The 22,690-nt window shown below is 34.9% G+C and overlaps 1 protein-coding gene across 1 annotated transcript; it reads right to left on the reverse strand.

The window, feature by feature from the left end:
* On the reverse strand, positions 1-22,382 carry LOC117122157 (protocadherin Fat 4-like). The gene is made up of 32 exons (XM_033267665.1): positions 22,217-22,382; positions 20,922-21,111; positions 20,307-20,419; positions 19,290-19,538; positions 18,983-19,018; positions 18,103-18,231; positions 17,660-17,782; positions 16,454-16,769; positions 15,569-15,678; positions 14,807-14,965; positions 14,260-14,541; positions 13,948-14,103; positions 12,771-13,490; positions 12,124-12,300; positions 11,220-11,366; positions 10,688-10,821; positions 10,241-10,423; positions 9,949-10,135; positions 8,540-8,748; positions 8,261-8,419; positions 7,772-8,119; positions 7,048-7,240; positions 6,093-6,286; positions 5,030-5,936; positions 4,664-4,842; positions 4,165-4,276; positions 3,418-4,020; positions 2,814-2,999; positions 1,788-1,964; positions 761-949; positions 416-520; positions 1-110 (listed from the first exon to the last, which is right to left on the reverse strand). The coding sequence occupies exons 1-32, from the start codon at positions 22,266-22,268 to the stop codon at positions 1-3; spliced, it is 7,134 nt and encodes a 2,377-aa protein (XP_033123556.1). The 5' UTR covers positions 22,269-22,382.
* Between the last annotated feature and the right edge of the window lie 308 nt (positions 22,383-22,690).

The raw sequence follows: 22,690 nt of genomic DNA on the forward strand, positions 1-22,690 counted from the left end.
TCACTTCACATCCTCATCCATCCCCCTCCACATGAGTTCCAGAGGAGGATTATCCGAACAACTACTCCCAGTGGATCTGCTACTGAGGATATCCCTCATTGAAAAGTTGTCTACATTTCAGGGTCAATGTTCATAGAAAAGGAAACGCTAAAGTTGCCCTCAGAATGACCTTAATCTAGGCATACACATCCAACAAAGAACACTAACATTTTATAAGGTTTACTTCAAACTCAATTGAATGTTGTGTCAATAGCAAAGCAGACCTACATTTTGAAAAATGAAATTGCTAAATATTGGATTGGAAGCTGGTCTATGTATTACAACATAGACATATGGCATATACTAATGTACTTATTATGTATGTAAAGAATTTAATGAGTTATAAAAATCAATGAAAAAAAAGGCTGCAACTTACAAGGGCAGATACATGCATGTGTAGTGTCATCATAAGGCACACACACTCCCCCATACTGGCATGGATTCGGTGTGCAAACACTACCATCAATTTCACAGTTCCTCCCTAAGTAAAGCAAAAACTGATGTCAAGATAATTTGTTTGTTCTTTTTGATATTATTTCATTGGATAGTTATTTTGTGATTTATACAAATTTATCTTGCTTTCAGGTACCTCTGCCATCACCACTCTGTTCTTTATTGCTTACATGTTTACATTGTGAAGTGCTCTTCTGATTCTTCCCTGTCCACCTTAAACAAATAATTAAAATATGTTACACAATAGAAGATGAGTGTTATATATTACCTGTCCAAGGTGGTATACAGGGTCTGCAGTCATCGCCTCCATATCCATATGAACACCCATTGCAATCAGCAGCAGAAGGTTCAATACAACGACACGCATAGCTGCCAAAGAACGTGTTGGGAATACAGACGCCGTCATGACTGCAGGTCACATTTGAACAAATGGAATAATCCGTGTCACAGTTCACACCTAATAAAATGTCAAAAATTATTTTAAAAAATATATATTATTATCATCATACTTGCTTAAAGCATTGGGTGATAGTATGCACCACCATCTTCATCTTCACCACCAACATTATCACCATCAACATTATTGTCGTCATCAATACTATCCTCATCATAATGTTTTTCACTATCAACATCTTTTTATTACTATTACCATCATTACTGCCATCATTTTCAGAAACCTTGACATCCCCATTATCATCAATATCGCCATCATCATAATTCTCAAACTATCTCACAGAAATAAATTAATTATCATCACCATGAACACCATCCTCATCACAAACACCATCCTTGCCACCATTTTTTTCATCAACATCATAAGGCGAGACTTTGTTTATACCTAGTTTTGCAAACTTATTTTTTTAAAGATTGTCAGAGGGCAGAAAGAAAATAAAAATAAAAGTTTTCTTATTTAGCAAATGGTTTTGCCAAAAACATCCAGACAGAGGAGAAAATAAAAATAAAATTTTATTGGTGAATGTAAACAGTGTAGTATTAAGATGGTTCCAGTGAAAAAAGGGTGGTTATGCCCCTTCCCCCCACCCCAGGTTTTAAATATTCCAAAAATCTGTATCTTATTAACTGTTCCCAAGTTTTTCATCATAGACCCATTTTGAGTCTTAGAAAAATCAATTGTATGAATGTCAAAACTTTTTTTCCTTCCGGAGGCGTTTTTCCCACCCCCCCCCCTTTTTTTTTTTTAAGGAAATGTAAGATGCAAACTGAATCTAAGCTATGGTGTCTGTCCTATAATCCAATGTATCTGATACATGAATTAAGACTTAAAATTAGCTTACCACCAAATGGTTCCTTACAGAGACACTTGTACCCAGTGGAACCACTCACACATGTCCCATTATTTAGACACTTCTCAATGGTGCATTCATCAATGACGACATCACACAATTGACCAATGAATCCTTCCTTGCAGCGACATGCAAATCCATCTTTTTGGTTGATGCACAGAGATGTTCCTAAGATAAAAAATAGAAACACAATCTTGCAGTTAAAATAATGTCTGTCATATTTCATTTGGAAGTGTCAGGCCTCTAACCAGACATATTTTTGTCTCTCCACAATCACTGGTATAAATTTGTACTTGGTATGATGTCAATGAATTGGTAAGAAAGAAATTGTGGCAAAGACAAGCCAAACCAGTCACTTGTCGTAAATCCTGCTTTGGAGATAATGGCTAAAACATACTGGAATGTACAAATATTTGGAAATCTAGTTTATTGCACTAAACTAACCTTTACGTTTCTTTTAAATGTTTTTACATTTTATTGTTCTTTTATATATTGTATGTTTTCTTTGTTGTTTATGTACTTTTATTGCCATGAGAAAAACTATATTTTCAAATTTTAATTTCACAATAAAGCTATCTTGTGTCTTGTATATATCTATACATCATGCTATGATGTTATTTTCCCCATTTTCAATGCTAAAACAACAATTTTCAATGATTTGGTGATGGTTTCTGCCTAAGAAATGCCTGAAATCATAAAATTTGAAGGCTGATTTCTCAAATATTGTTTTTGAAACAGGTGTATACTTAAACTCCTGTAACTTCATAATGAAATGTCAGATTTAAACAATTCTTTTACAATTTTACAGCTCTCATTTTACTGTTTAACCTTGTATTAACTAAACATCGATTTTTGCAAAGAGTGACTGGTTTGGCTTGTCTTTGCCACAATTGGTAGTAGTATGGTATCGTGATCAATATCATGGTTGTTAATAAGGCGTAACTTGTTGATGTTGCAGAAAGCTATATAACATTTATATAGTTGTTTAAGTACTGTATATATTTATATTTGTTTTACCTTGTACATTGCATTCCGCACATGCATCTACTGGGACAGTACAGTCGGGCTCCGCCCATCCTTCCTTGCAGTCACATGTGAAGTTCCTTACTCCACCTATACCATTCTGGCACATTCCATTAGAGTTGTGGGGATGGCATGGATCTTCAAGGCACTCATCAATATCAATGCAAACTGACCCATTACCTAATGTAAGAAATAAACTAAGATTCAGACTACACATAAAACTAATATGAATGCCCAATTGCCTGCATAGTTCTTCCATCCAATCTTTATAAATTCAGAATAATTTTTCCAGGGATTCAGCTTAATTGCAAAGTCATTATAGCCAAGTCTCATTATGAGTATGAAGCTTGATGAGTGAAGATTTATTCATTTACCAGAGACCCTCAAAGGCTTCTTTATATTAAATATATATAGTATATATTGCCTCAAATAAGGTCTAGAAGCCTCTTATAGGTAAGGGATTTCAGTTTATTAATTATATGCTATGAAATGAATGCACTAAGGGCTGAAACATAGCGTGAACCTCTTCACAGCCAACCAACAATGTAAGCATTAGAAGGCAAGCACATCAACAACCAAACCACAGTAACTTACTAACCTGTAAAGCCAGCAGTACATTTACATCTGTTATGCAAGCATGTAGCATGCCTGCTGCAGAAACTGTACTCTGCATCGCACTGATTAACCTCATCAACTTTAATAAGAATTATATCGTGCAGGGTAAGACCACTGGGATCCTTAGCAACAATATGGAGAGCATAGCTGTCTTGTTCCCAGGCATTCAGCTCCGATGCAGTTATCAACATATCCCCATGGATAACAAAAACATTGTTGTCACTCACATGATCTGTTATAGTAAAACTGAGAATATCAAGTTCAGGATCGTCCGCCTGCAGCATGCCCACAACTGAACCAATTGTTAAAGTTTCTTGAACGTTCACAATTTTTTCTCCATCTAATGTCAAACCTGTTGGTGGTTCATTGATGTTCACTATTTTTATATCGATGTTTCTGATCAAGATAAGACCTGATCCAACTTGTTCAACTTTGACCTGGATTGTAATCACATGACTTAGCTCATAGTCGATATTATGTAACACATATAGCTTGTTGCCTTGGATATAGAATGGGGCAGCCTGGGACAAAAGCATGTACGCATAATCAGCTGGTCCAGAGTCTGGATCTGTTACATTAAAAATCCCTGCAAAAAAAAATCCTTCATATTAAATTTTTTAAAAAGAGACAGAACTTTTCATTTATTATTTTCTATTTTTCTATATTATTAAAAAATGTACTAAGCCTTTGGAATGAATATTTATTGACAAAATAAAGTCTTGAAACTCACCAACCAATGTGTCAGGATGTGAGTTTTCATCAACGGTTAACTTTGAGAGACTAATGTTTGTTGGTGCTTCATCAACATCCGCAATTAGCACTCGCAAAGATGACAGAACAAACTAATTTTAAAAAAAATAATTTTTAATAATAATGATAGGATATGGCAAGCCTATTCAACCTAAAGTCTATTCTATGATGTAACAGTGATTAGCACACAATAAAAAAATATATAGCAATAAAAGTAATTTAACTTTAAATTTAACCACGGCAAAAAACATAAGGAATTTAAAATATATAAGTACAGCATTTACAGTACTTAAGCTTTCATTCACTCTGTGGTATTCCTCAGGAAACTGGCCAAAAAAGGATAGGACCAAACACATGATGCTTAGTATAAATTCAGTGCTCTTAGAATGGTCATTTTTTAGGGGAGTTCTACTAAAAAGAACAATAGAAATACCTGTTTATCCAGGTACATAATTCATGTAATAGACACAATCATTTACCATATTGGAATCTTCAATGGATGATGCTTTTAAATAGAGCATGTATTCACTTCGTCTTTCAAAGTCTAATGCCTCCTTCACAATGATGCTGTTGGCTGGAGTATATACCATAAATTCAGAGGGGATATCATCTTCCATTGATCTCTTTGACCGTGTCTCAATATCTCGCATAGTACGTCCTAAAAGAAATCATACACAAACACAGTGATTTTACCTAATCAAACTAAACTAAAGAAGGCATTGTTAAATGAAAACAAAACTGTACCTAACATAGAAAACTATATTTCACAAACATATTTTTTTAAACTTTTAATATAGGGTACCTAATCAGTAACAACCATATATGTTTCTTTGTAAATTACTCACCAGTGCTCTGATATTCAATAAAAGCATTTTCAGAAATAAGCTCTAGGAGAACATCATCACCACCACCTTCGTCTTCATCCAGCACCGCAACAACTGCCACCACACCAAGAGATGGAATGGATGACTCTTCTATGATCACAGTGGACTGTGTCAATATGCTTGAGTCCACTTGAATCCATGAAAAGTCAACTTCTGATACTGACGTAATTATTGTTCCATCTTCAACATCAGTGAATAAGATCTCTTGTGGTGGATCATTGACATCAATTACATTAATCACAAAGGTTTCTTGGACCACGTTGAGGTCTGGGTCACGGCATCGCAGACTAAGAACCAGATGATCTGACTTCTCATAGTTAAACATATTGCTGTTCCCAACTTCAAGGACAATATTATCTTCTTGAGGTCCAATCTCAAAAGCACCATTAGCATCATTGAGCAGAGTACAAAAGAATGCTTGAGGGAAGGTGTCTGGATCACTGATTATCACCTGACTTATCCAAGTGCCTCTTGGTGAGTTCTCATTGACCTCCAAGGAATCCAGACTAATTGCAAGAGGGGGCTCATTAATATCTAGAACAGGAATTCTCAAGTTTTGCACATGGCTTAGAGAAGTTTCAAGTTCATAATCAAAGACAACGACAATGATCTCCACCACAGGCATGGATTCATAATCAACCGCCATTCCTTCAGCCACAACAAGGTAACTGTTGTTGACCAGGACCAAGACACCTGCAGGGTTCTGATATTGGATCCTGTATGTGTGATTCTGATGTACGTCCTGGTCTGTAGTCGCAAGTTGACCCACTAATGTTCCTTGAGGGCAGTGTTCAGGAACACTGGAACCAAGTGGAAGCTTTACCTCTGTTGGAGGGTCATTTTGGTTCAAGACATCAATGATCACATCCTATGAATAAATATAAGTATATTAAGTTCATACAGCCTGCAGAATTACTATTTTTTATTGGTTTATATAGTTTTATATGGTTTTATAGTGTCTTTTGTGATCCTTTAATAACTCAACCATGCCATCAACCAATCTGATAAGTATGTCAGTAGTTACCTTTGTGAATGTAAGTCCAGATCTGTCCTCTGCTAGCAAAGTGACTACATGTTGATGGGCTGCTTCATAGTTTAACATCATGCTAGCAACCAACTGGTTGCCAGAAACATGAAAGAAATTGTTGTCAATTACACTCAACCGTACAACATCATCTTGATCCTGGTCAAGAGACTGGAGTCTAGTTACAACACTTCCTGTGATCAATCATAATAAAATATTTTTGTTTTGTTTTTAGTACAATATCATGCAAAATGCTTCTAACTTGGTAAAAGCTCACCAGTAACTCCAAAATCTGGAAAATTGTACACTATATATTATCTCAGAAAACAATTCTATTCAAAACTGGTATCTATTATTTCAGAAAAAGTACAAAACACAGTCTTTATTGAAGCATACTTCTATAAACAAATATTAAAATATTATTATGTGAAGTTTTTGAAATTACAATTGACAGCAAAAAGGTATAAATTACAACAATCCCCTGTGTTCTTGCAACATGACCAAATTTTAAACAAATATTTAGTAACCTTTATTCAAATCATTTAAAAAAAAAATATACAACATAAAAGATGCGAACTACAATTCATGAATCAAATTAGAAGTTAAATGCTAGTCTCAGAAAGATCCCTTAGCAAAAAATATAAATATATATAAATATAGATAAGAATAAAATTGTAACATGCAACAAATATTTATCTTATCATAGATTATGTTTCTGTTACTTGTAAAATTTGATCAAATGAATGTTAAATGTCCGCAGCTGATGATTTCACCATTTAGGACCATAGAATCTAACCAAAAATTGGGTCTTTTTTTAATTCTTACAAAAGGAATGTCTAGTCATCTTATAATCCTGAAATTATATGCATTAATTGTATTATGATTACAAAAGATTTTCAAAATTGAAATTGGTAAAATACCGGTAAATGTGTTAGTTACAAGTTAACATTGCTACCTTCTGGTTGGTTTTCTTTGATGCTGTAGTCAGATTGTGCAATGATGTCCGTTGGAGCCTCATTAATGTCAATCACATCAATGTAAATTGATTGATAGACTGTCAACTGTTGTTGATCATAGCATACCACATCAATATACAGAGACTTATTGTTAGGTAACGATTCATAATCAATAGATGCTCCATGTGCAACCTGAAAAAAATAATCTTCAATATATTTATTAATGTAACTGAATTGTTTTTTTAAGCTGATAATGTGGCAAAAAAAAATATTAAAAAATCATTTTCATTTTTTGGCCACAGATGCTGGTATGGCAAAGCCTCAAATAGGAAAACAACACATTGATGAAATACATTTACATATTAATATTAGGACATTCATGATAAAAATGTACAGTCCAAATTCAATTCAAATCTGGTTTATTCAAAAATAACATGGCATTTTGCATTTTTGAAAACATTCAGATGTATAAAAAAATATTAAAAGCTATAAAAACCAATTATTAAATAAAGTAAAAAGTCTATGGACAGAGAGAAGATAATGGAACAAAGTTACAAAATGTGGTGCAAGGTGGAATGCATTGTGCATAGAGCTAAAAAACATTTGAAATATGTGAAGTTCAGATAAGGTCATACAAAATAATCTGCTGTCTAAAAGAAAATAGGAAGCTAAAGAATTATAAAATTACAAGTTTGTAATAAGACAGTATATCATAAGTACTACCTGCAGGTTCAGATCTGCATCAAGCACAAGTCTTGCTCCAGCATTATTTATCAAATGACATATGAATCTCTGATGGGTGTGTACACTATCTGGATCAGCAATTATTAAGTGACCAATAGTAAAGTTTTCTGGGCTGTTCTCATTAATGCTCTTACTACTCAGCCCAACAGCTGTTGGGGCTTCATTGATGTCAATGACTGTGATGTTGAATGAAAATGTTTCTGACACAATGCTAGGATCCTGGAGTTCATATGCCTGTATGTCTACTATTACTGAGGCTCCAAGTTCGAAGTTCAAAGGTTGATCAGTCAGGACTTTGAACGTATTGATTGCATCATCTGTCTCTACCTGGTAATACAAGGAAACAAACATAAGAAAAGCACATAATAAAAAGTTACTTCCATAATAGATTGAACATATTATAATTATTGTACTTACTTAATTAGTGCTTATAATAAAGAAAAGCATATCATAATGCAATAAACCCACCTTAAATGGTGATAACTGGTCATTCTCTATACGTATCATGAGTTCATCACCCTCAGGGTCGATGACTGTTACTATCCCGACAATCGTATCTATTTGATTTTCATACACAGCCTGGTGGTGAAGTTTAATTTCATATGGAGGCTCATTTATATCAACCACCTTAAAATACAAATGTTTAATATCGTTACTCCATTTTATTAATTAAATTTAATATAGTAATAAAAGCAACAAATAAAAATAAATTATATAATGCCCATGTAATCAAAGAATGTAACTCACCAATATTTCAAATGTGTTGAGTCCGACAGCACCTTTGCAGGTGGCCTGTATGGTAACATAGTATGAGCTAGCCTCTTCATGATCTAACATCTCAATGGTAAACAGGTGTGCGGTTCTGTCATCATTATTATTACGCAAGCCAAACTTATTTGATGAATCAGCAATGACTGTAAATGTGCATTCCTTGCCACCAGAAGCACTCACAACACCTGGATAAAACAGCAATTGACAGAGATATTTGCTAAATTTATGCCTATTTTCCCACTCTTCAGCTCTTTAGGACCTTGTGATCTGGGGGTTCTCCGTGTTCGCGCACGCTATTCGAATACACTGGCCGTGGTATCTCACTCAACACTCAGGTACTGTAGTCTACGCAGCTCAACATGGCAAATCTTCATCGGCTTCGCGAATCCCTTAATGGTATATCCATGGGGTATTCAGGGCAGGGAGTTGTAAAAGCATAAATCTCCCTGTTGAGGGTGCACCTCTCCTTCTTTGTTCAATATAGGATTTTTTTTTTTTTTAACAGAATCACTGAAAAATTATTTCCTGTTTCCTGGATACGCCCGGCCTGACTGAAGGCTGGCGGCCTCGCCTAGCCTAGCCCAGGTTTAGGCTCCCTTGACCTAGCTAATAGGCTGATTAATTAATTACCTAATTATCCACTGAATTTGATCCACAATAATGGATAATTCTATAGTTTGCAAATAGGACATAACTTAACCAAAATGCTATTTACTTACATCGCCAGTAGAAGATAATTTTGCCAAATTAAGAAGCACCGCGACATCGTCCTCCACCATGAATCAAAAGTTTGCAGTGATATGACGTCATACGTCTACTTGTTATCTCAGTCAGAAAGCGAACGTAAAAACGCTGCTGAACACGTTCTCAAATTTGGCAGTCGTCATGTTAGTCGACTTGACGCATGCGCAAATCATCAAAACTACGTCATAGGTTATCAGTCGACATAGTGGAAGTGCAAATCGAAAACTCCTTATTGTACAAAACACCAGCAATGGAGTGGAGTGGAGTTGAACTTAGTGGTTAAGATGCTTGCCTTCTATTCCCAGAGTCCTGGGTTCAATTCCTGCAACAGCAGGACTTTTTTGCACGAATACAAACAAATTCCACACGCCTCATAAAGAGACTTCGCTGATAAAGCATCACATTATTTCATTTATTTAAAGATGGCCGCTGAATATCAGCCGACCTTCTAGGATACCGGAAGGGTCACCATCTATAAATATGGCAAAAAAAAAAAGGGGGAAAAAAAAGTGTATTATGTACTTGCTGACCAATCAATGAGGCTTATGGCAATAAAGGTAATTATGCACATTCCACTTGACCACTTGCCCCCAGAAGTCACGGATCTGTTTTTTTTTTTGGAATAAAAATACCTGACATACCTACTATTGTAAGAGGATTCTGGTTCTCGAGCACTGAGGTTGAATCCAGGTGAACATCGACAGTGGCATCACCAACTGACATCAGTGACGTGAGGATGAATGACGATGTCACTGTCTCTTGACCATCAGAGCAGGTGATAGTTAGAGGATGATTGATGTTAGATGATGTATCAAATGCTTGTTGAACCTGATCAAAAAAAAAAATTATTTCAAAATCTTTGGATTATATTGTGATTATATTGCAGGATGGAATGATGACTATACTGTGTAAATATTTCCAAAGCCCTTTTACCTGAAGCCTATTACCATTAATAGTGAATCTTTCCTCACTTTCTGGTAGTGAGAAGGAATGCACATCATCAACATCCTCATCCACACAAGTAGCTATAGCGATACTTTCACCTATTGCAGCAGAAGAGCTAAAGGTCAAAGTTGAAAAAGTGACACGTTCTGGAGGATCATTTGCATCAAGTACCTGTCAATAGCAAAAAGGGAAATATTACAAATAATATTATCATAATGATAAATTATGCCATAAAAATATTTAATTATAATATTTATGATTGAAGTGGTTATATAAATATGGGTTAGGCCACTTAATTAAATGTTTTGATTGTTTTGACCTGCACCAAAAAAAAAAAACCAATATTAATATTAAACATTTATGCAGTGCTTTTAACTTAATGACTGCATATAGCATAATGCTGATGACTGGGAAAATATTGAACCCTGTACTTACCTGTACATGGATTTCGGAGAGAGTGCTGAGTCCAAACTCATCTTCAACCTTAATAAATAGTACAAATACATGGCCAAATGGAATATCCTCATAGTTTAGAGACTCTGAACCAAGCCAAATGGTAAAGTTAGCATCTAAAAGAGATGAGATTCATAATTTACTACTTTTATAAAGATTTGATAATTTTAAAACTAAAATAGCTCAATAGACCTTTGTGAAGTGTCAATCAAACTTTACAAATGACAGAGCAAAGAAAATACACATGTCTGTGACAAACACTTATGTTTAGATACATGATACACTGTCACTGTTGTTTTAAGATGTTAGCAACAACATCCAAAGGACGGGGCTTGGCAGAACGGTCCATTGGTCTTAAAACTCGTTTTGGGCAGACAACAACTGGTGATGGCAGCAGTGCAGCGCCGCTCTGGTGATGGATTGGGCCGTACACCAGGAAACATCCACCTTTGCCCTTTTGCAACGAGTGTACTGCTTTCTTTAAAAGGCACCGTATTCAGCTTCATAGACTTACCAACTGTAAAAAGCCTTTGAGCACTGCCGGCAATTAACTCGCAATTTAGGATGTCTCCATCAAGATCAGACACCTGCAAATCAGCAACAGGTGAAAAGGGGGACATATCTTCAGAAATACATAACCAATTGTCTTGAATATTAGTACCTGGAAAAATATAAAGGATTTTTTTTGGAGATTTTATATTTTAATTATACAATATATATCTGAAATTACAAAACAATTGTATTGTTGTCACAGTTTATCATTGTATCTGAAAAGTGGTATTATTGCAAATTATTTTTACATCATGTACGAATATTAATTTGTTTATTTATATTAATATTGCTATACTAATTAATACAATTAATAATAATAATAATATGTCATTCTTATATAGCGCTTCATGCCTTTACAAGGCCTCTAAGCGCTTCACATTACTACCCCGGTCATTGGATCAAACACATTGAACACCAAATTAAATTAGTAAATGAAATTATATTATCATTCCATAATTATAGCTAGTAATCAGCGCAGGTTGTGTTGGAACCTACCAGGTACCCACTTGTACTCCTAGGTGGAGAGAGGCAACCGTAGATAAAGTGCCTTGCCCAAGGACACAAGCGATTTGCACAGCCAGAGTCTCGAACCCCTGACCTCAAGGTTGGGAGTCCAAGCCACAACCGGTGCGCCAACCGCTCCTATTAACTGCATAACTTTTAATTGTACTCAGTATTTTGTAAGCAATCCTTGACCATGTGCCTCAATATAAATTTGGGATTTTATTTTGACTAAATAATGAATGAATCAATGAACGAGTATCTGAATAATTGGCAAACTACTTCACATGTAGTTTGTTAATCCAAACCATTTTCCAGAAAATATCCAAATTATAAACAAAATGATAAAAAACACAATAACCTACAGTTGTGGTAGGCTTGACCAATTACGACATCATTTGGAGGGTTGTTGACAGGTAGAATCTCAACAGTGAACGTTTTATTGAAACTATGGTGAGCCAGGTCAATGACCTCAACGGTGATCTCAAATGAAGGATTCCGATTTGTGTACTCAACATCACCTGAAACCACTAAGGATTGATCTAAAAAATAAAAATTACAATAGCAATAAGAGAATAGGTTAACCACCAAAGCAACTGTTTAAAATGAATGAAATTTGCTGGTTCTGATAATGTGTATTTCTGGGCTTCATCTGTTGACAGAGGGTGAGATGTACCTTGATTATTAAATTTCTATTTTAGACCTGTGTAATATTATGGTTTACAGTAGTTATATGTTGGCTAATATACACATAAATAGATCACAAACTTACACATTTCGTCACTAGAGGAAAATTTATTGCCATAAATAGAAATGAAGATTGAATGAAAAACCAACAAAAAAAATGTAAAAAATTTTATTCAATTTTAAATTCTTGCCATTTTTTTGTTTTGTCTTAGATGTGGAATCTAAAGGAAAATGAATACTTAAATGTAATTACACAAATAGACAAAAAGTATAATTTGAATTAGAAACTAGTAACTCACATACATTATAATGCAAGTGATTTTACCTGAGATTGCCACATAGGTTGGTCCATGAAGAATCTTGATAGTATGCACGTCGGTTCTGTCTGGATCCTGAATTGATAGAACACCAATAATAGTCCCCAAGGGTGAATACTCAACAACAACACTTGATGACATCATCACATCTTCTATTGGTTCGTTCACATCAACGATATTGAAGCTTACAAACTGCCAAATCACTTTATGCTTGGAGTCGCTCGCTAACAGCATGATCCCGATGTGTGTCCGCACTTCGTAATCAAAACATTCAGGTCTATCGACAAGGATGTTAGGAATGTCAAGAAAAAAGCAGTGATGCGTATCATCATACACTCGCAGATACGCGTGCAAATCCGTCGCATCTGGATCTGTTGTTATTAAAGTGCCGATCACCTTGTTCTTATACATGTCATCTCCATTTACATACTCTTCAACATCATCCGCTATTAATATAATTCCAGTAGGTAAATCGTTTTCATCTAAAATTTTGACCGTGACATAATCTTGATGGGAAATTGGTGGAACACCATTATCCCATACACGCACCAGCAAATCATATTGCGTTCTTTCCTCATAATCCAGAGCGCTATCAACGATTAACTGATTTTCCATGATTCTGAATCGCCCTTCTCCTGATGTAACCAATGAAAAGATATGATCTTGACTGAGATCGGGATCAGACACCATGAAGGTTCCAACAACAGCCCCTTGTTGTGCATGCTCACCTATTAAATCAAAATCATTTTGTTGCCTATGATTTGATCTATATAAGCAGGTTGTTAGGAGAACCTGACTTGTTTGATGATATCATCCACATCTTCTATTTGATACTTAACAATTTATACATCAATACAGCAAATCAACCAATCAATCAATCAACCTTTGATTTGTGAAACTATATAAACTACAGATAAATACTGTATTAAAGTGATCTAAACTGTACACAAATATTTACTATTATTAAACATATCCATGTAACAACAGTACAAAAATAGATTTTATAACGAAAAACACAACTGCATTAATCTTCATATAGATGAGTAAAATCCTGACATTTAATATTAATATACTGTGGCCTTTATGGCCCCAAGCCAGATATGTTTATGTAGTCAACCACCATTAAACATATCATCGTTAAAATATTAAAATAACTTTTTCCACATAAGCCACAGTCACACCTACCTATTGCTGTGTTATTGAGGATAATGCTGTGTGGAGCTTCATTGATGTCTAAAACGCTTACTGTGAGGTTGAACAAAGCTGATGCAGGGGGATCACCATTGTCAGACGATGTGATAGTTATGGTGTGAGCTGATACAGCTTCAAAATCTAGGTTTCCTATTAAATAAAATGGTAAAGGATTAAAGAATCATTTTATTTTTCTTGTACAAGAACTAAGTTCACATCTAACTGTTGCATGTTACTTATAAATAATTATTGTTAAATTTCTTTAATTAATCAAAATGGCAAATATTCAGTTTTCCATGAACTTACCATGGGTTCTAAGACCAGGTAACTGATTATCAATGTAGAATTTACCAGAAATATCATCATCCAAAACATAAACATGATTCTGTTCGGGATTTAGATCGAAGGTGTGCAGGTAGCCGACGATATCACCTGCAAAGGCATCCTCAGGTACGCTGTTTGATGATAGCCAGACGTCGGCTGGAGGAGAGTTGGATAGCATATCTGGAGAGGCTAGGCACTCAGCTGCTACAGGTGACCACCTACCATCTGATTGACAGGTGATGACAGGTGAGCCAAGGATGCTACCTGTTGATTGATGTAAGTGAAAATAGGCTGATGTGAACAAAGACATAATCATCCTAATGATCATCAATACACATCATCATCTTCATTATAATCATCATCATTTTCACCATTGTCAACATCATCATTATCATCAAAATCATCTAAACATCATCACTAGGTCTACCATTTTATTCTCATCATCATAATCATTATCCTTATAATCTTCACATCATCATCATCACCATAACAACCAAAATACCACCACAATGTAATTAACAGAACAAACCTTGAATACATTGCACATGGCAGGTTGCTAGGTAATAGGATGATTGACATGTAAGGATGAACCCTGGGACATCATCTGGCATACCACAAGACTCTACAGTACAGTTCTTACCATTCTTGTTCAAAGTATAGCCAACTTCACAATAACATAAATAAGATCCTGAAAATTATAACAATTTATTAAATATAATTGTAAGTTTTGATCTCCCTGTATAGAGATTTCATTCACATTTTTGTACTCTTCTAACATGAGTAACTTGCCATTTCCATGGAAAAACTGTTCTTAACTTTATAAAAAATATAAAGTGGAGTTGAATAGTAGTGGTTATGATCCTTGCCTTCTAATCCCAGGATCCTGGGTTCAATTCCTGTAACAGCAGGACTTCCTCTCACGACTAAAAACAACTCCACTCACTAAGCCTCAGAATTAGACTCTGGTGATAAAAGCATCATATTATTTGATATATTTAAGAGGGTGGCCCCTGAATATCAGCCAACCTTCTAGTATATTCTGGAATGGTTACCCTCTATAAATATGGTTAAAAAAAAGTGTAGAAAACCATTATAGCTGTATAGTATGCCTGCCTGCAAAAACCAGACTAACACTGATACCAAACCACCCTGATTATAAAATAGAGGCTCTAGACACCAGGCTTGCTCATCAGAGGATGTGGAGAAACTTCTTGCTATAGTTGCCATCTTGCAAGGAAATATAACTCGGACGAAATGCAAATGTATTAAATTTAACAGCAAAATAACTCACCTGCAACATTCATACAAGAATGATGACAGTCATGTGACCTGGTACATTCATCAATGTCAAGGCAGGTCATGTCATCAGGAAGCAGTTCAAAACCAGAATTGCAATCACATCTAAAGGAGAGACGAGGAGGAAAATGCACTTAATAGGTAAATCTAAAAAAACCTATTTTATTTTAAATATGTTTAACGTGCAGTGGTTTTGATATAAAATACATTATTTTATCACATAAATTTTATCTATCATATTATTATTATTATTATTAGAATTTTAATTGTTGTTTTCACCACTATATTGTTTCATGCTTTGAGAGGGCGACTCATTCAACACGGGTGCTTATATAAATATATATGATATGATATGCCCATATATGGGTGTAATATGACATCATCATGCCCATATATGGGCACATCACACAAATCTGTCACAAAATTTAATAGTGGGGACGGAGCTTAAGATGTTCTCCCTATACACTATTTTATTGGGTCTATTTTTAAACAGCGCCACCAATGTCTCGCAACTTTTCACTGGGGGACATCCAGCAGCCAAGCCTGAGCAAATTTGATTTTTCTAGACATAAACAGTATCTTCTTTTGAGTACTCCACAATCAAAAACACTGCAAGTTTTATGCACCCTATTTTTATTTATTTTTTTTTTCAAAGGTTAGACTAGACCTCTACAAGAAGGTTGTCCACCAGTCACAGAACACAGCTAAACACTTGTAACTATGTAGAGTGAAATGCCTAGGCCTCTGGATATCCCCAAGTGGTAGTTGCCAGGTTCTCGGAAATTTTTAATTCAAATTTAGCGAAAATGGTATATATCTAGATAGTTTTAAAGTACTTTACTATTTATCTATAATGATGAATTATATTCAATTAATTTACCTGTAGCTACCAGGTGTGTTCACGCATCGCTGACTACACACATGCATCTGCGTAACACATTCATCAACATCTATACACGCAAATGGGAAAGCATCAAAGTAGAGTCCATCATCACATAGACACACAAAGGATCCGTTGTTGTTCATACACTGGCTGCTCTCAGGACACGTGTTTTGTAAGCACTCATCTATGTCAATACAGCTGTGGCCATCATCTGCTAGTTCATATCCAGTGGGGCATGTGCAAATGTAGGAAACTCCGGTGTTGAAACAGCCAAACTCACACCCTCCATTATTCAGGTAGCAATCATCAGAATCTAGGGTCAAAGACAACATAATACGTAACACACAAAAATTGTACCGTTCAATTAATTCCTTTAATGCTACCAATAAAAATATTAATAAAAAGATAAATATTAAACATGATCCTGGAAAACCCTTGTCTCTTACTGCCAGAAAACAAATTAGGTATATACAGGTTATGAAAATAACTTTTGTCTCTGCAGCATAGTTCAGTTAGTTTAGTTTGTATTTTTATATAGCCCCTATTCCTTTAGTTTATAAAGTGCATTGTTTTTCTCTGGTCATTGGGTCCATATGCTTTAAGTGTTGCTGCTGGTAATCAACGCAGCAAAAGGCAACTCCACCAGGCACCCATTTATATTCCTTGGTGGAAAGAAACAATGCAGATAAATTGCCTTGCACAATGACACAGCAAAAATTAAAGCACAGCAAGGGATTGAAACCCCGACCTCGAGGCCCTGAATGCTGTGCCAAGCCGTTTCCACGTATAAATTGAGCTACAAAAAACCCTCTAAAATACCATAAATTGTGGGTAGACTCTGGTGTGTATTAATATACTTTATTTTCAAAACACACCAATCTACATTCTGAAATAATTGAGATATAAAATCACAACATTTACAAAATAAATGAAACCATTTTAGTAATACCCAAAACAAAGTGGCTAATTCCTAAGTGTTAAACCAAACATATTTCAGAATGGTTTGAATCGTCATTTCAAAATACAGGTATTTTCAGGGTTTGATGTTGAAAGGAATGAAGTTTTTTTCATATTATAAATTGCTACACCTGTTACCATACATCATACTGTTTAAGCACTGAGAGACTCCAGTAAAGAGTGCTATATAAATGCTAAAATACTATTTATTAATGTGAAAATGACATGTTATGTATTGATACTCACCTATACATGACTTGCCATCGTTTGCAATTTCAAAACCTTCAATACAATCACAGCTATATCCACCTTCCTTATTCACACAATGGTGCATACAGCCTCCATTGTTAAGACTACACTCGTTGATATCTGGATAGAAGAGAAAGATATTTCATTACTTAACAGACTGATACGAACACAAAGATAGATGGATGGATGTGTAAATTGGTGGGTGTATAGATGGATAGAGAGATGGATGGGTGGATGGAGATATGGAAGAATGGATATGGTCTGTTGGATGGATGGATAGATGGATGGATAGAGGGAAATATGGATAAAAGGAGGGATAGATGGATGGATGGATAGATAAATGAATGGTTATTTCATAGAAAGAGAAATACTTTTTAAGAACAATTGAACTGACCTGCAGGGTAGGCTTCAAGACTTGAGTTGGCGTCTTAGCCACTTACCTTCACATGTGTGGAGGTCTGATGCTAGTTCATAACCATGCAGACAGTCACACTGGTAGTTGCCATAGAAATCTATGCAAATGTGTCCACATGGGTTGTTACCATCATTAGCTGAGCAGTAGTTGACATCTGATACAAGTAAATAAAAGATGAGTAGTATTTTGTGTGATCGGCTCCCTCGCAATTCACATTCCCATTCATTTTACTAGTGGGTCCCCCGGCATTGAAAAAAGTTCTGCCACCCCTGCATGCTACAAGTCAATCACAACATCATAATTATTTTCACCTTTTACAAAAATAATAATAATAATAATAATGTCATCTTATTTGGCGTACATATCGATTTCTAGCAAAGCTGCTCGGTGTGCTGTTTTCCACCTGTAAAGTAAAGACCTTTTTTCTGCATTTTTTATTTATTATTATTTTTTTTTTTGGTTTATTTATTTTATAACAAACTGGGACAGATGGGTAGATAGGCAAAATAAAGATGCAAATACTCTTTGGGGGACACCACCATGGCGCATTCCTGGACCCCTGCTTAGACGACCGGGTGTTTAGGAATTGTGATCGAGACAATGGCCCAGAAAGATAAATGCTGGCCTGTAAAAAACGGGAGAAAAAAGCCGCCAGGCAATACTATGCAACTGGCTACATAAGGCCAGAAATTTGAAATGTTCGAAGAAAATTTGAAGTTTGGATAAAATTTAGTGTAAAGCTATTAATTGAAATAGTGCTCTTAGGAGTTATTAGTGCTTTAAAAATTGCTTTCAAGAAACTAATGTCTCCTTTAAGTTATTATTTTCAAATGGTACCCTCAAAAGTGACGCTAATTGCAAATCCCTTACTAGTACTAGGATATTATAACCTGTGAAAATATTACCTTCTTCTTGGAGCTGTTTGGATGAGTGCACTGCAGCTGTCTCTTATACACATCTAGATGTGTATAAGAGACAGCCCTCTAAAATACCATAAATTGTGGGAAGACTCTGGTGTGTATTAATATACTTTATTTTCAAAACACACTAATCTACATTCTGAAATAATTGAGATAATAAACAATAAATAAATCAAATTTTTAAAAAAGGTCATACAGATCACAGTTTCTAAGTTGTGTATTTTTCAATGGTGACAGGGCAGATGTCAAATCGGCTCCTTTCATTTCACCATAAAAAAATTACAAATAATACTAACGCTATTCTCATAATCAATTGTAAGTGCATTTGGCCTGATTAAGTCGTTGCTGACAATGATTTCTTGGTTAGAGCCATCCGGTAACATAGCCCTGTGTATTGCTGGATTGGCATCATTAACGTCACTGAAGAACAATAGCTTTTCATGTGGATGCAGCACGATAGCATGTGGTTTAGTCACATGTTCAGTTATCACTGCTGTACGGTTTTCTCCATTAAGATCAACGCTTTCAATTACACCTCTAGCTGCAAAATGTAATATCGATATCACTTGTAATTTATACACAATAACTAAAGCTTTGTCTACACTAACAAATTTCATCAAAAAAGCAAAAAAAGCATCACATAAAATGTGATGGAAAATAGGAGTTAGTATAGGAGATAGTATGTGATATGACATCATCAAACCTATATATGGGCACATCACATTTTTTTCGTCACATAAAATTTAATAGTGTAGACAAAGCTTAACAAATATCAAGAGACAGGAAGTGACAAACAACCTGAAAGGTTTGAAAATACAATGTTTAAAGCTAAGTACAGTAATTTTATTCATTTCCGTCTCACCCTTCAAGCAAATTTAGGCCAGCCACTACTGACATATGAAAGACTTAAAATGAAGGTATAAAATATGACCAGCTCTTACAAAACCCGCCATTTTTTCGCAATTTCTAATTTCGCACAAGCACCCAAAACGCATGAGAATATCAGTATTTTGAACATTTCCATGTTTTGGAATTTTATAAAAAATATAATAAAAAAAATTTCTGCAAAATATCAATCACTAAATCTAACAGAACAATATGTTAAAATTATTTTCTCAAAACCTACATGGCTAATATCCAATGAATTATATATTCATAACCTTGCTAATACTCAGCAAATTTCCATCAAATAAACACTGTTTTAATGAAGAATTCATGCAGAACCTAAATATACCAAAAACTCAATTTTAAATTTGCCAGAGCCGGTCACAAACATAAAAGAGAGCAGAAGTAACGTAAATTAGTTTACCAGTATCTGTCCAATAAATTTTCCTGCCAACCCAATCCACAGCAATACCTCTTGGCTCCTCTACATTGCTGGTAACTACATCGCGCACTGCTCTTCTACCAGTCAGTTGTGTTCTGAAAGATATTAAGTAAAGCAAGAAAATATGTGGTTATTGTAATGCATAAATGTCTATGCAGATGATAAGGTTGCTTTGTGAAAGCAGTTAGGCGCAGCAGGAACGGTTTGGTGACCTAACCCCGAGGTTGGGGTTTCAATCCCTCTCTGTGCATTTCGCTTGTGTCCTTGAGCAAAAGTTCTTTATCTACGTTGCTTCTCTCCACCCAGGAGTATAAATGGGTACCTGGTGGGGTTGACTGATCCTGTGCCAAGATGGCAGCAAACACTTAAGCATGCGGACCCAATGACCAGGGAAAATCTTACAGCGCTTCGTATCTGTAAAGTAAGGCGCTATATAAATAACCAGATTAGATTAGACAATAAGTTAAGTTTGTTTAAATGCTCTTTGGAACTCCAATAACAATCTTTTTAAATTTCTTTTTCAATTTTATTCACTGGTATGTTGGATAAAATTATACTGAATTAAACTGAATCAATACTGATTAACTATACCCATACCTCTGGATTTTATGAGATATATCATCACACCAATATATGTTACTGGATGAAAAGTCAAAGTCCAGGGCAACGACATTGCTGAGGTCAAAGGCAACAACCTTGTAGTTGGTGCCATCTAAATCAAACCGACGAATATCAACTGTGTTGCTGAATGCCAAGAAGGGGTCAGCTGCTTCAGGCTCAGAGACAACTGTAAAACATCAAATACAAAGAAAATACAATGATTGAAAACTTAATTATCGTTAATCAGGGGCGGATCCAGAACTTTTCAAACCATTGGAGGGGGCACAACATATTCAGAATAATAGTGAGTAGCGCTAATTTCAATATATGCATTAAAATTTTAAAAAATAGTGGCAAAACATGACCCCCGTCCTGTGCCCACTCCCCCACCCCCCACATTGGATCTGCACCCGTTCATATCTGTAATAAGTTGTGGTGCTCACACTTCATGATAACTGAATTAAAAAGGTAAAAAAAAAAAAAAAATATATATATATAATAATTTTAAATAAATGATATTATTCAACACTATTATTTACATAAAAACAGATTGTACCAGTTATTGATTATTGTTTCAGGTTTTACTTTTTTCAAAAGCAGCATGGATAGATGAATAATATTAAATAGCACTGCTTCTCATATTGCAACACCAGCCATATATCCTGCCTATTTAGAATTATTTAATTACATGTGTCGTCAGTATCTATGGTGGGAATTTCAGAAGGAAAGTATAGCATTTCATAAAATTATTCTATGTAGAATTCATGAGAACATAAAACAACTGAATGTGTGATCAACTATTATTCAATAGGTTGTGAGAAGTATGTACACATATTACCAGACAAATTTCAGATAAAATGACAAGAAAAAAATACAAATAAAAAAATACTACTCACACTTGTTGATGTTAAAGAATATTAATAAATAGTAATAATCAGATACTAAGTAAGCATGTAAATGCATCATTGCCAACCAAGATGTATAAAAATAAATGAATACAGCATACATGAGGAACTCAATGGTTACGTTTATCACATTTAATAACATTGTACGACTCAGGAATTTAAAATTTAAAAATCCCAAATATTATAAGTCATTCAAAATTCAAGAAAATTAAGATTCATTTATAAAGTACATTAAGAAATTGTATACAAATTCTTGCTAAACAGTAAAAACATTGCTACTAAACTTAATTATAATAAAAAGTGTATTGACTTCAAAATTAACTAAAATCAAAATTTATAATTTTGTATTAAAAATTATTATGAACGTTACAAAACATTTGTACTTACAAAGAGAAATATAAACACTAATCAGTCGTATCACAATTCTTTTAGATGCCATTTTATGTAAACAAAATAAAACGAAAGCAGACTGTAATGAAACTTCTTGTTTGAAAATTGATGACCGACTGAAAGAGGTCCAGGTCAGGATTAGGCCTACAACTGTTTGAAACGAAGCTACTTGAATAATTAGATCTTTTGAATAGATTCATGGGCATTTAATTTGTTCATTTGCCGTTACAGCGTATCCACATCTCGAATTACATGCAACCTGACATAGGAGATGTAGTCTGGGACTAGGCCTCTCGGCCGTGTAATAATGGCATGATATACCTCTCAAAGCGCGCCCAACAGGCAAGAAGGGTGCCACCACTACTCTGTCACTGAACACAAAGATGAAGATTAACAGAAAGAAGAAGCCTAAAAGAAACACCAAGACTATTATAGCTTCGAATGAGAAGATTAACTTAAAACAAGTGCACA

Source organism: Anneissia japonica, unplaced genomic scaffold (assembly GCF_011630105.1).
Source record: "Anneissia japonica isolate Jap-2015-1 unplaced genomic scaffold, ASM1163010v1 scaffold288265_len830512_cov201, whole genome shotgun sequence".
NCBI classification, from domain to species: Eukaryota; Metazoa; Echinodermata; class Crinoidea; order Comatulida; family Comatulidae; genus Anneissia; species Anneissia japonica.

What these genes read in the sequence shown, in the direction of transcription:
- LOC117122157 (XM_033267665.1), bottom strand. Translation starts at nt 22,268, where the DNA reads ATGGCATCTAAAAGAATTGTGATACGACTGATTAGTGTTTATATTTCT. An exon ending in CCATGTGCAATGTATTCAAG is followed by an intron (nt 14,542 to 14,806) that starts GTTTGTTCTGTT and finishes ATCAATCAACAG; the next exon opens with GTAGCATCCTTGGCTCACCT. An exon ending in TTAATGGTAATAGGCTTCAG is followed by an intron (nt 10,136 to 10,240) that starts GTAAAAGGGCTT and finishes TTTTTTGATCAG; the next exon opens with GTTCAACAAGCATTTGATAC.